An 18,714-nucleotide genomic window follows, 5' to 3' on the forward strand; every position below is an offset into this window, starting at 1 on the left:
TTTCTCCTCATTAGAAGGGAAGAGAATGTAAGCTTGGTGGGGAAGAGCTTTGGGCTGTTTCATTCACTGCTCTTTGCACAGCATCCAGGGCAGAGCCTGGTGCACAGTGGGGTCTCAGTGAGTGCCTGCTGCATAAAGAGGAGACCCGGCCACTCTGAGGGGGAAGCCTTCTCTGGAGGCAGAAGGCATAGTCCAGACCTGTGCCTGGGCAAGTAACTCAAATAGTCAGTTCCCTCATCTGTGAAACTAAAGGGCTGGGTCAACTTTGGAAAGACAAGAGCTGTAGAGCCACAGACTGGAGATGCCTTCTTTTCCATCATTTACAAGCCATGGAGCCTCGAATGACTACCATGACATCTCCAAGCCTCAATTCACGTGATCCGGAGAAGGGGTGACATCAGATCATGAAAATGAGCAGCCACCACCACACCTGATTATTGCTCTAAGAATGGATAATGTAATTATTGGCTTATTGTCACACACCAGGGGACGAAGGAGGCCCGCACTGTACTCACCACGCACAGACAGCTCAGTGCCTGCTCCAGACTTCAACTCCACATCGGGGTTCCCTTTCCGGAACTTCACACAGTAGTAGGTGCCGGCATCTGCTGGGGTGATGTTACTGATGCGGATGGAAAAGTCCATGTTGTTTCTCTTTGTGGGGTCTGAAACAATTGTTACCCGGGAAAAGTGGCCTTCCTTCTGATAGTAGATTAATTCCCGGCCTGGTCCAGCTCCTCTGAACCACTGGATGGGACCCACAGGGATCAGGGAGGTCACAGTGCAGCTCAGAGTGGCCGACTCTCCAGCTGCAACTGATACGGACTTCTCAGGCTGAATCACCTGCAGCTCCTCCTCACACAACCTTCCTGGGGAGGAGCACAAAGCAGTCATTTTTTCATCCTTATGTGATCCTGTGTGTTTCCCCAAGTGTTTATCAATGACTTTCATTGACTGGGTGTATACTAAGAGCAGGTCTTGAGCTCAGCCCACTACATGCATTATCTCATTTAAGCCTCACAACTGGCCTGTAACATAAGACTGTAATACAAGCGAGGACACTGAGGCACAGAGAGGTTCACTTTCCTTTTCCTTATTTTCTTTTCCTCTTTCCGTTTGCTTTCTTTTCTTTTCTTTTCTTTTCTTTTTGAGACAGGGTCTTGCTGTGTCTGCTGCCCAGGCTGGGGTACAGTGGCTCAATCACAGCTCACTGTAGCCTCAACTACCCGGGCTCAAGTGATCCTTTCACCTTGGCCTCCCATGTAGCTGGGACCACAGGTGCGTTCCATCATACCTGGCCAATTATTGCATTTTTTGTAGAGACACAGTTTCATCATGTTGCCCAGACTGGTCTCTAACTCTTGGGCTCAAGCAATCCATCTGCCTTGGCCTTCCAAACTGTTGAGATTATAGGCGTGAACCACTGCGCCTGGCCAAGAGGTTCAATTTCAATGTAGAGCTTTGGGTTGAGGACCTGAGTAGAACTATTGAGCCCTCCTTGAAAGTGCCATGTTTTGCCAAATATGGCCTCCAACTGTGGCTACATGGAGTGTGGCACTTTTTGTATCGCTGGATTGGGTGGGGCCCTGTGTCTTCTTTAGACCCTTGAGTTTTGAGCAGAAGTAATGGGTATAATTTGTGGGTTGTGCATTCAACTGCAAGAGCCTCTATGGATCAATTTCTCCCTTCCAGAGACCCACAGGGCTCTGACGGGGCCTGCTCCATTGCCTGGATGCGTGAATGACCCTTGCATGCAGAACTGCCAATACACACTGAATATGTAGCTTTCAGTAGAAATACAACATTGTTTTAAGCCCCTGGTAATTTTTCATCCATAGCATAATCACATTACCTGAGTTTCCTAATGCTGATGTGACAAATTACCAACACTTAGTGTCTTAAAAAAATGTTACATTTTATGGTTCTGGAGGTTAGAAGTCCAAAATAGTGTTACTGGGGTACAACCAAGAAGAAATGATAAAAGTCAAATACATAAAGATAGAGAATGAAACAGTGGTGACTAGGGGTGAACTTGGGGGAGGTGATGGGTAAGTCAAAAGATACAAAATTGCAGTAAGTCTGACAAAGAAGTCCAGAGAATAAATTTGCAATCTGTGGGTTTTAGTTAATAAAGTTGTATTGAATTCAGTATTTTTGCTTCAAAAGCACATTTTAGGTGCTGTTGACATAAAACACATGCAGCATAACTATGGGAGATGATGGATGTGTCCATTTGCTTAACTTTAATAATCATTTCACTACGTATATGTATACGTATATGAAGGCATCATGTCTTACACCTTCCATTTCGACAATTTTTAAAGAGCTTTCAGCAGAGCTGTGTGTCTTCTGGAGGCCTTTCCAAATTCTAGAGTTTTCTCATATTCCTTTCTCACAGTTACATATTCCCACCACTCTAACCTCTTGCTTGCAACTTCACATGCAAACATCCTGGAATATAAGGATGTTTCAATGTCCTTCTCCAAGAATTAATCTCCTTCCTCCTTCTTATAAGCACCCTTGTGATGTATTAGCTCCACCCTGATACTAAACCCAGATGTTAAAATCACTGTCTTAAAAATGCTGAGAGGTAAAGGAAATAATTGATGAAGAACTAAAGGAATATAAATGTCTTAACAAAATGAGAATGTAAAGAAAGAGAAATTATATGAAGAAATGAAACAAACTTAGGAATTGAAAGTACAATAACTAAAAGTCCACTAGAGGAGTTCCCTAATGGGTATAAGCAGGTGGAAGAATAATCAGAAAACTGGAGGACGGAATAATTGAAATTATTGAGACTGAGATATGGGTAGAAAATAGAATAAAGTCTAGAGCACAGAATCTAAGGGAATTGTGAGACATTATCAAATGTATCAACATACACCTTACTAGAGTTCCAGGGAGAAAAAAGAGAAAGAGAGAAAGGAATAGAAGATTACTTGAAGACACAGTGGACAAAAATCTTCACAAACTTGATAAAATACAGGAATCTACGAATTTAAGACACAGAAAAAACAGAAGTTGAACTAAAAAATAAACTCAGAGACCCACACTAAGACACATTATAACCCACCTGTTGAAAACTAAAGTCAAAGAGAGAATCCTTAAAGCAGCAGGACAGAAGCGATTCCTTGCATACAAGAGACCCTCAATAAGATATTCAGCTGAGCTCTTATACAAAGCACTGAAGTCCAGAAGATAGAGGGATGGTAAGTTCAAAATGTCAAAAGAGGAAAAACATATCAATCATGAATTCTATACCCAGCAAAGTGTCCTTCAAATACAAGGGACAAATTAAGATATTCTCAGATAAACAAAAGCTAACAGAGTTCATGACCACTAAACCTTACCTACAGGAAATACTAAAGGGAATGCTTCAGGTGGAAATGAAAGAATGCTGCACGGTAACTCAAAGTTGTATGAAGAAATAAAGATGTCCAGTTATGTGTACATTTTTAAAGAATCATGCTTCAATATCCCACAAACAAGCTGCGAGCACCCTGCCCAGGTGACCAGGTAACCAGTATTTTAAAGCTGGTCCCTGCCACAATTCCTCCTTTTGTCCTCCCCTACTGTGACCTAGTGACATTGAAACACTCTAGTAAAACCTATCATGGTTTTTGCTTGTGTCCCTCACCTTGACTCCCAGTAAAGGCACTTGCCCAGGAATCCCATCTCTCTTGCCTATCCATCTGCTTGATTGAGCCTACTCCTTGGGAGCTCCTCGCACATGGCTTCCTTCATGGCCTGCCCTTCTGCCTTCTCTAGGAACTGTGAATATGCCTCTTCATATGAACTTTTCATGGCCATGCTAGAGTGATCCTCCAAGATTCAACCAACAGGAGTCACTCTAACATTTTCAATAGTAATGGCAATGAGGATGGGATCATTCTAAACTCAAGTGGAAAGTTCGTAGGAAATGCCTTTGACTCCTCAAAACTTACAGAATTGCTACTCTGATTGGCTCCACAATTTGAGAAGGCTTTTTACCCTGATGACTTTCTTGTACTATGCTATGTACAGCTTTGTGTTGCCTTTTGGAGTGCTGCCATGGCTCTCCATCCTGAAGCAAGGATCCTGTTCCAATATCAATAATGACATCCACCTTTCTTCAGGAGCACAAGTAGATATAACATTGGTAACACCTCTTCAAAGAAGATTCATGTGATATGCATATTAATGTCACATAATCCAGCATCTGTAAGTTTTTTTTGGGATGCCCGTGGCAACATATTTACAAATTTTACTTACAAATTAAAATCAACGGGTACTCCTGTTAGTGTCTTTAAATGAATGAACAAACAAAAATATCTCTTCTCTGTGGAGTCTTCGGCGATGTCTTTCATGCCTCTTGGAGTCGCTAGACCACTCATGACGGCTATATATTTCCTCAGGGCCTTGATGCAAAAATAATGTTCTTTGTGGCCTATGCTATACTCCATTAAAACAACTGACTGGTTACCTACTAGAATCTCCTGACTTGGAGTCCAGATTTAAGGATAATATTCTCCTGTTGCAAATCATTAACCATAAATTGTCCCACAGGCCAGGCTCTGCTCATCTGAAATGACACCCATTGAAATTTAAACTTCCACTACAACACAAAATTAAAATCACTGCCAGGTACAGCTGCACACCTTTTCTGTTGACAGTTGACATTATTACTACTTGGTTTGTTGATGCAACAATCCTCAACCAAATACTAGCAAACTGAATTGAGCATCATATTAGAAGAATTATACAATACAAGCAAGTGATATTTATTTCTGGAATACAAGGATGTTTCCATGCGCAAATGACCAACAATGTAATATATCATATTTATAGAAGAAAGAGAAGAAACGCATGATTAACTCATTTGATACTGAAGACCATTTGACAAATTTGGAGATCTTTTTATGACAAAAACCATCCATAAAATGAATATATGAAACTTCTATAAAATAATAAAAGTCATATACACACACTTTATTTTCACTTATCGCTGTCTAATATACTATTTTATTTGCCTATTTATCATGTATATTGATTACTGTCATTCTCCCCAGTGGAGACAAGCAACAAAAGGGCACATACTTTTTCTTTTTCATTCAACAATGTTCTTTATTAGGTCCTGGCACATAGTAGGTATTCGTTAAATATGTGTATAATGTGCGAATTGCTCAGTGGAACATTTTCCCAGGAGACTAAATATTATATTTTAAGTGAATTGCTTTTATGAAATTTGCCAGAAAATGTGTTTCCCATGTGGGTGAATTGGTGAAAAAATATTGGGTTGTATACACACAGAAATCAGAAGAGTCAAGGAGAAGAAAACCACAAACCGTTTTCACACCACATCACCTTCTCGCCCTCATGAGCAGCACCTGCAGAAATTTCATGGAATAAGATCAAGACCAAAAGTGTTTGAGAAGAGCAGTGGTGAAACCTGTGATCTCTAGGGTCAAAGTGCCTGAGTTCAAATAGTAGCTCTACCAGTTACCAATGAGTAACCTAGGAGCACTTTGTGCTTCTGTTTCCTTATTTGTGTTGGAGGGTGAACTTGGAACTTGGATATAATGGTTACCTGAGGTCAGAAATGTAAGCGACTTCCCACAGTATCTGGCTCATGGTGGGTATTCAAAAATTGTACAGTTATTACTTGGTAGATTTCCTGAGGCTTGGAGGCTTCAATGGACATTAGGTGATGATATGGATATGGACATGGATATGAATATAATGATAGATATAGATAATATAGGCATGATTCTCTGTTACTTTTATCCCCTTCTTTCTTCTTCACCCCTACTATTAATGGAAGAGTGAACTCCAAGAGAGGAATGCACAAAAGTTCTGTTTTGAGGGAAAGTGTATTTTACTAAGAGGTCTGCTTACCTGTTGCTTAGCTTAACAGAATGGGGGATTTTCAGGGGTAAGGTGACTGAGGTAGAAAGGAGGGAGAATGACTGGGCAACAGAGAAAATCAAACATCTCTTTAATGTGCTTTCCTGTAGACTAAAAAATAAGTTGAAGATTACAGTAAGGGAAGTCTTACTACTACTACTACTACTACTACTACTACTACTACTACTACTACTGCTCTATGTTTCCACATGATCAAGTTAGATTTATCCCAGGAATTCAAGGATGGTACAACATTCATAAATCTCTAAATGTGATACACTATTTCAACAGAACAAGGGACAAAAACCATATGAGCATACAACACAGACAAAGAAAGCATTTGACAATATTTAACATTTTTTAATGATAAAAACTCTCAAGAAATTAGATATCAAATAAATGTTCCTCAACACAATAAAGGCCATACAGGACATATCCATAGCAAACATCATACCCAATGGTGAAAAGTTGTCAGCTTTTACTCTAAGATCAGGAACAAGACAGAGATGTCCACTCTCAAGATCTCTATTCAACATATAGTATCAGAAGTTCTATCCAGAATAATTGCACAAAAGAAGTAAATAAAAGTCATTCAAATCAAAACGGAAGAAGATAAATTATCCCTGTTTGCATATGGCACTGTCTTACATAGAGAAAACCCTAAAATCTCTAAAAACTTTTAGAATCAACAAACAAATAGGCCACAGATATAAGATATGAAATCAATGAGTAAAAATCAGTAGTTTCATACACTTACAGCAAATTATTGAGAAAAGAAATCAGTAAAACAATTTTATTTACAATTGCTACCAAAAAGGATAAGATAGCTAGGAATGAACTTAATCAAGGAACTGAAATACCTGCACACTGAATAACTATAAAACCCAGATTAAAAAAATAGAAAACAAATAACAGAAAGATACCCATGTTTGTGGATTGGAGAATTACTATTGTAAAATGTTCATACTACCCAAAGAGATCCACAGATTCAATTCAATACCAGTAAAATTTCAATGAAATTCCACAGAAATGGACCAAACAATCCTTAAGTTCATATTAGCCATAGAAAACCATGAATAGCTAAGGCAAGTTTTAGCAAAAAGAACAAAGCTAAAGGCATCACACAGCTTGATTTCAAAATCTTCTAGAGTGCCATAGTAATCAAAACAGCAGGGCGTTGGCACAAAAAGAGACACATAGACCAATGGATCAGACCAGAGAGCCCAGCAATAAATTCACACATTTGCACTCAATTGACTTTTGACAAAAAGGTCAAGAAGACACAATGGGGAAAGGTCAGTCTCTTAAAAAAGGGGTGTTGGGAAACCTGAATATCCAGGTATAGAGAAATGAAATTAGACCTCCGTCTCATGCCACATACAAAAATCAACTCAAAATGTATTAAAGACTTCAATGTAAGATCTGAAACTGTAAAAGTACTAGAAGAAAAGTTCCATGATGTTGGTCTGGGCAATGAATTTTTGGATACGACCCCCAAAACACAGGCAACAAAAGCAGAAATAAATACATGACACTACAACAAACTAAAAAGTTTCTGCACAGCCAAGGAAACAATCAACAGAGTAAAGAGACAACCTACAAAATGGGAGAAGATATTTTCAAACCATACATGTGACGAAGAGTTAATATGCAAAATATGTAAGGAAGTCAAACAACTCAATCAGAAGAAAACAACCGAAGTAAAATATGAGCCAAATAGTCATTTCTCAAAAGAATACATTAAAATGGCCAGTCAACATATAAATAATATCCAACCTCACCATTCTTAAGATAAATGCAAATTAAAACCACAGTGATCTATCATCTCACACTTGTTAGAATGATTATTATTTAAAAGATGATAACTAGTGTTGGAGGGTATGTGGAGAACAGGAAACCCTTACACACAGTTGGCGGGAATGAAAATTAGGCCATCCATTAGTGAAAACAGTATGGAGTGTCCTCAAAAATTTAAAAATAGAATTACCATATGATCCAGCAATCTCACTACTGAGCGTATATCCAAGGGAAATGACGTCCGCATGTCACAGAGATATCTGCACTCCCATGTCCATTGCAGCATTATTTACAATAGCCAAGATGTGGAATCAACCTAGGCGTGTATCAACAGATAAATGGATAAAGAAAATGTGGTCTACATACATACACAGTGGAATTCTAATCAGTTGTACAAAAGAAGGAAATCCTGTCATTTACAACAATATGAATGAACCGGGACGGTATTATGCTAAGTGAAACAAGCCAGGCACAGAAAGACAAACACCGCATGATCTCTCTCATATATGGAATCTAAAAAAGTTGAACTCAAAGAACTAGAGTAGAATGGTGGTTACCAGGGCTAGACAAGGGGTGCAGTTGGGTAAGTATTAGTCAAAGGACACACAATTTTTTTTCAGATAGGAGAAATTAGCTCCAGATATCTACTGTACAATATGGAGTCTATAGTTAATAAGACGATTTATAGCCTTCAAAATTGCTAAGTGCATAAATTTTAGGAGTTCTCACCATAAAAATTGTCAGTGTGTAAGATTATGCATATGTTAATTAGCTGTAGTCATCCAGAAATGTACACATGTCATAATATGTTGTACATGAGAAGTGTACTTTTCTCAAATCAAAATAAAAAACATTTTCTTAAGCTTTAATTGAAATTAAAGTTGGGGAAACTGATAAAAAATGAAATCTCATGTGTGTGTGTACACATTTACAATCACTTATAGGTATACATGCAGGGATCTCTAACCCCCAGGCTGTGGTTGGGTACAGGTCCGTGGCCTGTTATGAACTGGGCTGCACAGCAGGAGGTGAGCAGCCACTATGTGAGCATTATTGCCTGAGCTCTGCCTCCTGTCACATCAGCAGCAGCATTAGGTTCTCATAGGAGTGTCAACCCGATTGTGAACTGTGCATGTGAAGGATCTAGGTTGTGTGCTCCTTATCAGAATCTAACTAATCCCTGATGATCTGAGGTGGGACAGTCTCATCCCAAAACCGTCCACCCCACCCACCCACTCTACGTCCTTGCAAAAATTATCCTCCATGAAACCAGTCCCAGGTGCCAAAAAGATTGGGGACCACTGCACACGTGTGTGTGTGTGTTGGTATCTGTTATGGGCAGAATGTGTCCCCTAAAATGTATGTGTTGAAGCTCCAACCCTAGCACCTCAGAATGTGACTGTATTTGGAAACAGAGTTTTTAAGAAGCAATTCAGTTAAATGAAGTCATTGGGGTGGGCCTTAATCCAATATGAGTGACGGTCTCATAAGAAGAGGAGATGAGGACACAGACACATATACAGAGGGAAGACCATGGGTTGAGACACAGGGAGGAGATGTCTTCTACAAGCCAAGGAGAAAGACCTCAGTAGAAACTAATCCTGCCGACACTTTGATCTTGGACTTTGGCCTCCATAACTGCAAGGAAGTAAATGTCTGGTTTCAGCCACCCAGTCTGTGGTTCTTTACTACGGAAGCCCTAGGAAAGGAATATAGGCCCCAATAAGCAGCAAATGCAGAACTTCTTAAAGAGGAAGAGGCGACCGAAAAATGGGTGGTAAGACTCAAGTCACAGGGGAGGAAGGATCACGGGGGAGCACAGGACAATGTAAGGAGCACCCTTAGGGAGGACGGTGGCTGAACATCCCTGGGAAACACTGCACCTCTGCCCAACTCAAGAAGGCACCATTTCAGACTTCACTTCCTCTGGGTGTTGAATACAGAAGGCTGGGTCTGGAGTCACACAGTCCTCTCAGGCTGTCTCTGAGCTTGCTCTGTCCTTGGGTAGGTTGTTTGGCCCCAGAGTCTCAAGACTGGTAAGGATATAAATAATGATTGTTCTGTGTTAGTCAAATGAAATTGATCAAAATGTAAGTAATTGTGGTGGTGGTGATTCAATCATCCTGTGACTCTGGTAGCCAACTGCCCCTGGTAGCCAATCGCTGATCCACAGAGAAAGTGCTCAGCTCCCTGATTTCCTGCTCTGAGGCCCCATCTTTGGCCTTCCTTGGCAGCACTTGTGGTTGTCTGGAATCCCCAAAGGTCCAGGGGCAGGGCATTGCCACGGCAGCAGAGAGAAAGGGTTCTAGGCCAAGGCAATGCTTACCTGTGAGTCCTAGCAGTAGAGTCAGCAGCAGGAAAGGACCAGGAGGGTGGGGCCAGGAGGCTGTGACAGGCATCCTGGAGACCTCAGGAGCCTGCTCTGTTCAAACGTCTGTGGTGGGGAGATGTCAGGCTCTGCTCTGAGGAGAGAAGACAAGCCCCGCCTCCCTCGATTCAAGAGGAAGTGGCTATGATGGATTGGGACAGTAACTTGCTTTTAGATTGTAACATAGAAATCAGGCACAGCAAGCAGCTACAAAGCACAGAGTTACTCGTACTCCATTTTCAGGAGAATCAGACAGGCTGAGCAAAAATAATGCTTCCTCTTCAACTGAGGCCTGTGTTCTCTCCACATGGCCGCCTTCCCCATCTTCAGGTCTTCTTGGTGATTTGCCAGCTGAGGGTCTTGGGTCAAGAAGTTCTGTGGTTGTGATCTGTACCCTAACCTCTCCATCTTAAGACCCTAGGATGTGGTTGGCTTGTTGCTTCATTCTGCACCAGCCTCAACCAAGTGCTATTCAGCAGGGGGCAGCAGGAGGGATCACAAGGACCCTCTTGATGTTGGAGAGGAAACAGGTCTGCTTTTGAAATGATTCTTTATTGTAACCTTTTTTTTTTTTTTTTTTAGACGGAGTCTTGCTCTGTCGCCCAGGCTGGAGTGCAGTGGCCCGATCTCCGCTCACTACAAGCTCCGCTTTCCAGGTTGACACCATTCTCCTGCCTCAGCCTCCGGAGTAGCTGGGACTACAGGCACCCGCCACCACGCCTGGCTAATTTTTTGTATTTTTAGTAGAGATGGGGTTTCACTGTATTAGACAGGATGGTCTCGATCTCCTGACCTCGTGATCCACCTGCCTCAGCCTCCCAAATGCTGGGATTACAGGTCTGAGCCACCGCGCCCGGCTATTCTAAGCTTTTACTGATATAACTGGCGAAACGTAGCCCAAATTCAGTCTAATCTGGACTTTGGCACTTTCATGGGCTTGAATCCAGTAGAAATCATTTCCCGACTTCTTCCAGGAGAGCCAGTAGTTTTAGTTTAGTAAGGATCTGTTTTGTGGGGTGAAGTGAGGGTTGTGGGTTATGGAAAAAGGATAGGGTTATGATTGGGGGAGAATATGGGGGACAGGTTCCTGAGGCCATCACATCAACTTTAATATCCTTTGTTCTGCACAGAGGACCTACAGGATTCACCACTGTGTTCAGATGGGAAATGGGGAGAGAGGAAGTATAATTGCCCTGACCAAGAGGGCGTACTAAGGAGTTGGGGAAGTCATTGCACCCACCTACACTCAGTTTTGGTCTCTAAACTCGGCGTTATAAGTATTTCATTGCAGTGTTTTAGTGGCGATTAAAGGAGAAAATGACTGTACCATGCCTGAAACCCAGTAGGTTATTATTGATGCTAATGGTGCCAGGTGAAGAGCGGGAACTCAAATGGTGCTTTTGAATGGATCCCTACTGCATGATGAGTTGCCCACCAGTGGCTTTCTCCCAGCAACCCAGGCCTCCTGAGACCCAGATTATATGATGTACTTGGACTATCCCTGCCACTCTGAGATCAATTGCTTTCTCTTGGATTCTCTGCATCCTGCTCCTTATAATCCACAAATTAATTTGTCCTCTCACTATTCTCAGCTGTGTGACTTTCAAGAAGACATTGACTTCTCTGAGCCTTATTTTGATTGTATGTAAATGGAAGTTATAACATGCACCTACATGCACCTTGTAGAAATGTGGTAGAAATAATATAAACCATGAGTGCTTGACTCATAATTAATTTTAACCAAAAAATATGGCTAAAATTTTTTTTTATGGGAAGGGTTCACTGCTTTCCTGCCACAGTTGTGCTTTAGAAAAACCACCTTGTTAGGAGAAATGGTTGTATCATCTATGACTAAGAAAGGCCTGTCTGGAAGCCTCCCTGTCACCTGCTGGGTTTTAGGTCCTTCAACTGTTATTGTCAAATGAAAGTGTAAAAGTTATCATATTCTCATTCAAAGTTCTGTTCAATGTGGCACATGTGCACAGGTGAAATCTTCCCGTCCTACTCTATACCAACAAAAATGAAAATGAAAAAGGATAAAATTATGTTAATCTATGTCAAATTACACTTAAAAACTTAAGACAATCGTCTTTATGTGACGTGAAGGAATAGTAGCAGTTATCATTTACTAAGGATGTCCTGTGCCCCAGAAATGGTGTCAAGCATTTTATGTCAGTTGCCTCATTAATTCATCACTCTGACTCCATCTGGTAAGCACTGCTATTAACCTACCTCCTTTTACAGGTGAGGAAACCTGAGGTACACAGAGAGTAACGGATTTCCTCAAGATCACTCAGCTTTTAGAACTAGAGCATAGGGTGCCACATGCCACAGACTTCACTTTTAATGTTTGTACTATGACATCTGTCATATGAAAGGAGAGACATCCCTCAGGAAGAAGCAGAGAAGAAGCCATAGCCTCAATTAGGAACAGCCCCCATAGTGAGGCTGTGGCAGGTGCCATGCTCCAGGAGGCCCTGATAACCCCATCACATGGGGTGGGGCATTATTTCTGGAAAGACGGCAGCGCAAGAAGGAATCACTGAAGATTTGGGGAACAGCAGCACCATGAGAGATAGCTAACCCATCCAAGAACAACAATAACTGAAAAACATTAACAGCAATCAAGTGAACTTCACAACTGAGAACATATGAAAAAATAAAATATAAAAAGGTCTTTAAAATTAGTATACATAGTAACCTTATAAAGATAGCAAAAGGGAAGTAAATCCATAAAACAACATCAGGCATGTATGAAACAGGAATAATCAGGCATGAAGTAACAGGTTTCTTGGAGCAATAACCAAAAAAGAGACTTTGGAAATGAAAACATAATTACTGAGGACAGTTTTAAAAAATGTAATAGGTTGACTAGGTGACAATATATACGTAAGTAGTAAGTTATTGGGTTGGGGGATCATGTGGGGCAATCCCTTAGGATTCAGCACAGACACACCTAAAGAGAGTAATGTAAATAGGTGTAAATATAGGAATAACAAAAGATATCTCACAAAACGTGTCAAAAAAGTTCCCAGAAACAACTGAGGAGTTGAGCGCTTGCAGAGAGGGTGGCGGTGCCCGGGGCTGGCTCTGAAGGCACAGTGATGATTGTACTGAAGATATTTCACTGTTTGATTTAGAAGGGTAGACAACTAATAGACCAAGGAAATCTAAACTCAGACATCCAGTGGCATCACTCTTTCTTTAATTATTTTGAGTCAGTGCAATCGCCGTCTATTTTCTCCATGAAGTGCCCAGAAGTAGCTTTCTTGCCTGTGTGGTGACAATGATCTCTTTGTCAGGTGGCTTTTGCACAGTGAAGAATGTCACCGGCAGAGTAATGATTGGACTATGTTGGTGGAATCACATTGATGACAATGGAAAGGGCCATTGGGCATTTGAGTCGTGGGAGGCATCCTCTTAAGAGAGTAAAACTGTCTTAGAGGCTGAAATAAGAATCTTCTGGTTGGTACTAATGGCCTGTCCATGCTGTGAGTGATATTTGCCTTTAGTGTGTGATTTGATTTGGCTCTGTGTCCCCACCCAAATCTCATTTCAAATTACAATCCCCACATGTCAAGGGAATGACCTGGTGGGAGGTGATTGAATCATGTGGGTGTTTCCCCCGTGCTGTTCTCATGACAGTGAGTTATCACAAGATCTGATGGTTTAAAAGTGTTCGGCAGTTCCCCCCTTACTCTTTCTCTCTTCTGCTGCCATGTAAGACATTCCTTGTTTCCCCTTCACCTTCCGCCATGATTGTAAGTTTCCTTAGGCCTCCCAAGCCATGCAGAACTGTGAGTCCATTACACATCTTTTATTTATAAATTACCCAGTCTCTGATAGTTTTGTTTGTTTGTTTTTGAGATGGAGTCTCACTCTGTCACCCAGGCTGGAGGGCAATGGCATGATGTCGGCCCACTGCAACCTTCGCCTCCTGGGTTCAAGCGATTCTCCCACCTCATCCTCCTGAGTAGCTGAGATTACAGGCACCCACCATCATGCCTGGCTAATTTTTGTATTTTAGTAGAGACAGGGTTTCACCATGTTGGCCAGGCTGGTCTTGAACTCCTGACTTCAGGTAATCCTCCCACCTCAGACTCTCGAAGTGCTGGAATTACAAGTGTGAGCCACCACACCCAGCCTCAGGTAGTTCTTTATAGTAGTGTGAGAACGGACTAATACAATGCCCTCTTCTCCTTCAGAGTAAACACTAGACATGATCGGATTTCTTAAATAGAGGGAGAAAGTTTATGTGTTTTATGATGTTGGGCGCAACCTAAGAGATTCTTGACTCTGAACCTTTTAGATATCAGTTTATGTTGCAACAAAAAGTGTTGGCTTTTTTTTCTCACTTGATAACTTTATTAGAAACAAATGAAAGTAGTTTTCATATTAAGCTTTTATTTTCTTTCCAGCACTGGGGGCTAGAAAGTGTGTTGTCACTACAAACGTCCCAATTTATTTAATGGTATACAGAGGTATGCACAAGGTCATGTAATATCAATATATCCCAAATTAACCAAAGTGTGTTTATTGATATATGTAATGAAGGCCTTTGCTATTTGATCCATAGAACATAGGATGTTCTTAGTGTATCTCAAAACTTTTATGTGTTTACATATTATTTCTGTAGATTGTTTTCAGAAGCAAGTTTTATTTCCATGGTATGAGTGAGCACAATGGCTTATGTGTAAATTAGAAATAATTGTTAATTTTTAATATGTACTTCATGGTAAAATTTCTTAGACATACACAAATGAGTAAAAACCAAATTTAGTGAATTGATATTACCTAGTTTCTAAAGTTTTGTTCATTTTCATTTGTAAGAAGTCATTTGCTTAAGGCCCAATTAATATAAATGAAATTATCATAGTTTGTGTTTAAGAAATACCCAGAAATTGTGCTGTTCTATTTATTTTATAAGAGGGTAACCAGATTTTACTCTGGAACCTCCTGGAGCTCTTTAATGCTCTTTGACTTAATGAAATTTATCTTTTATTACTAAAAACACATTATTCTTATATTTTAATGAGAATAATCATTTACGTACTTCACATAATGGGTAAAGACATTTTGTTTCATGAATCTATATTTTTTCTTACTATAATGAGAACGTTATAGATTATGCATTTGTATTAATGGTATTTCTTAAAACGGTAGATTTAATTATAAACCAAACCAGCCTAGAAACTATTGTAGGCATCTGTAAATTGTGTTGTAGGTACTATAAACTTAGTGGAGTCTCTTAATCAGGAGATTATGTTGTGAATACATTTGTACATTGTTAAAATATATTTCAAGATGTTTTGCTGATTTTAACAGGTGTGTTTATTGGAGTGGTAACCTTGAAGGTGCAAAACTTTATATTTGTATAAAAGTCTACTGTTTACAAAGCAAAAAAGAAAGAAAAACCCAGAAATATTAATATCTAAAGATACATAATTTAAGGTAAAACACACCAGTGGTTGAAAGAGGAATATTTCCTTCCATGAAAATAGCAATTGGCTTGGAAGGCGTGAGACATAAAGTTTCATGCCTCCAAAAATCGTAGTTTGGAATATAGGACTCCAAAATTGATACAATAGGCCAGGTGCAGTGGCTCACGCCTGTAACCCCAGCACTTTGGGAGGCCGAGGTGGGTGGGTCACCTGAGGTTGGGAGTTCAAGATCAGCCTGACCAACATGGAGAAACCGTGGCTCTACTAAAAATACAAAATTAGCCGGGCACGGTGGTGCATGCCTGTAATCCCAGCTACTCGGAGGCTGAGGCAGGAGAATCACTTGAACCCAGGAGGTGGAGGTTGCAGTGAGCCAAGATTGCGCCATTGCACTCCAGCCTGGGCAACAAGAGCAAAACTCCGTCTCAAAAAAAAAAAACAACAACAAACAATTTTTTTAAATTGATGCAATAGTGTCAGGAAGATGGCAGGATCTGTGCTTGGAGCACCAAGTTGCCTTCCCAAGGAAGGAACTGTCAAGGAGTTCTCAAGGAACTCTAATCCTTCAATAAAGATATGCTAGATTCATAGATGCTTATTCAAGTAAAAAATTTTTGTGGAAATCACATGCAGAATTCAGTTTCAACTTTAGGTTGACTTGGTACAGCATGGATAAAATTTGAATATTTGAAAGAACTGGGAGCCCATAATCCATGAGCTAAAATTCCCCCTTCATCTACCATATTTCACCCCCACTCACGACATTAGGTGCAGATGACCAGGGAAGACTTTGGGACACATGAGGAACTGGGAGCCCATGGATGCTTCCTCCAGAAGACTAAAGATTAAGACGGTGGGCTTAGGAGTTAAAACTTCCTAGTCTGAAATCCAGCTCTACCAGCTCCCAAGTGTGTGATCCTGCGGATACTATTAACTTCTCTGTTTCTTGAGTTTCCTCAGCTGTAAAACGGACATAATAATCACGCCAACCTCTTAAGATTGTTATGGGAATTAAATGAACTAATATATGCAGAGCGCCTAATAATACCTGACTATGTCCCCAAACCTAGATATTCAGTTTTGCTATTATTATTATAGCTATTAGTTAGACATTATTGTTATTAGGTAGAGTTTTAGTAATAGTAACAATTTTAAAAAACAGATCCTCTGCCCTCAAGGATTTATGATGCAGTGTGACAACCTCGGCCAGTGTCTAGGGGAGGTGGGGGTACCATGGTGGTGAGCTGAGGTCATGTGCTTAGCCCTAGAATCATGGGTGCTGAGGTCGTGTGCTCAGCACCAGGGTCATGGTGCAGCCATGGCCTCTGGGGGAATCACTATGACTAGGGCAAGGTGCATCCTAATTAGGGCCTACATAGATGCTCATAGAAAAAGTGCTCCAAATCTTGCTTCATGCTGGGATAAGAGACAAGAAAATGCTCCCAAGTGGAAATCTAGGGGAACGGGGGAGATGGACTGAGAGGGAGAGGAGACATCACATAGAAATACACCTATGTAGAGCAGGCTGCACACAACTGTGAGTCCTATGAGCAGAGGAGGTGGCAGGGCCTGTCCAGGCGAGCTGGGACACAGGGCTGGGGATATCTGTCTGAATGATTGTCATGGAGAGACCTCAGACTCTGTGCTCTGCAGGGGAGGAGAAGCCCCACCTTGCCATGATGCGCCAGGAGGGAAGTTGCTGTGGGAGGAAGGGGCCATGAGACTGGGGCCATCCTCCATTGTGAAAGAGGAAATGAACACAGTTGCCACTGCTGGGAAGTTGCTGACGTCTGTGCTTGGGGTTCCCAGACCTGGGAGCCTTGGACAGTACTGGAGAGAGGTTGACTGCCACAGAGCCTGCTCTATATCCCAGAGACTCTCATCTCATGCCAGGGGTCCCATGACCCTTCCTAATTTGAGAGCTCAGACCTATAGGGTTCTGTAGCCAAGGACTGAGCTTGCAGCTTCAGAGACCATAATTCCAGGTGTGGCACATTTGAGGGCTTGTGGCTACGGAAGCCTTTGGGGATGGAACCAAATCTCCTGGGTGACCCCTACAAAAAGTCTCTCAAACCAACATCAAGTAACAAGCTGAGGAAATGAAAAAACAACAACTCCTCTTAGATCTGTCGGAGAAATGAGGTCACAGGGCAAAATTAGAGAGACAGACAGGGTGATACGGAGAATTACAACTTCCTGAATTGGAAACCTCCATGGGAACGAGTGCTGGGGTCAGAAAACCTGCACCGTGAATGGTGAATTGTTGTAAGTTCAGTGAGGGCCAGTCTGAGTTAAAAACTCAGGAGAACCCAGTCATGGGAGCTCCCACACTTCTGCGAATTTTACCCACAGCAGCTTGATTGGTCCTCACAGTGAGTATGAGAGAAATATTCAGTAGTGCTTCCTGAAGAGGAAGGGGAAAGGGGATCGTTTCAAAATATACCAGTGTTTTCATCATCTTACGCTTGTTCCACATCAGAAATATACAAGAAGACAAGCACTGTTCCAACTATCCTTGCTATGTTTTACAAAGAAATAATAATTTAATCCTCAATGTTTCTAATCCTTTGAATTACCATGAACTAAATATTTTTCCCTTCTGTCTACATTTGCAACTGACATATTATATTTTCTAATATTTTGATAAATATTATGAGGATCACAGAGGAGTCATTATTTTCCCCTTTGGATGTAGAGTTGCTTTCCAGGGTCTCAGTGTTTTCAGTCATTTTTATAATCTTGCACTGCCATGCAAAGGAAGGACTGCCCTGTATTTAGTATAATACATGTAATAACATAATACAGTGTTAAGGAGAAAAGCTAATCAAGTTAAGAGACATTGGAAATGCTAGGGTGGAGAGGAAAATGGATATTTTATGTAGGGTGGTTTACAGAAGTTGCCTTTAATAAACTGAAGGACAGAAGAGAGTGAGCCATGCAGCTGTCGCAGGGAAGAAGCCGAGGAATGACAGGATTTGACTTTTCCAAAAAATAACAGGCTGGCCGGGCGCGGTGGCTCAAGCCTGTAATGCCAGCACTTTGGGAGGCCGAGACGGGCAGATCACGAGGTCAGGAGATCAAGACCATCCTGGCAAACATGGTGAAACCCCATCTCTACTAAAAAACACAAAAAACTAGCCGGGCGAGGTGGCGGGCGCCTGTAGTCCCAGCTACTCGGGAGGCTGAGGCAGGAGAATGGCGTAAACCCGGGAGGCGGAGCTT

The 18,714-nt window shown here is 41.3% G+C and overlaps 1 protein-coding gene across 1 annotated transcript; it reads right to left on the reverse strand.

The window, feature by feature from the left end:
* Nucleotides 1-402: 402 nt before the first annotated feature.
* Nucleotides 403-10,191, reverse strand: LOC105536144. The gene is made up of 2 exons (XM_011975419.1): nucleotides 10,010-10,191; nucleotides 403-869 (listed from the first exon to the last, which is right to left on the reverse strand). Exons 1-2 carry the CDS (start codon nucleotides 10,080-10,082, stop codon nucleotides 403-405), a joined length of 540 nt encoding a protein of 179 aa, XP_011830809.1. The 5' UTR covers nucleotides 10,083-10,191.
* Nucleotides 10,192-18,714: the final 8,523 nt, after the last annotated feature.

This window comes from Mandrillus leucophaeus, unplaced genomic scaffold (assembly GCF_000951045.1).
Source record: "Mandrillus leucophaeus isolate KB7577 unplaced genomic scaffold, Mleu.le_1.0 Scaffold101, whole genome shotgun sequence".
Lineage (NCBI taxonomy): Eukaryota > Metazoa > Chordata > Mammalia > Primates > Cercopithecidae > Mandrillus > Mandrillus leucophaeus.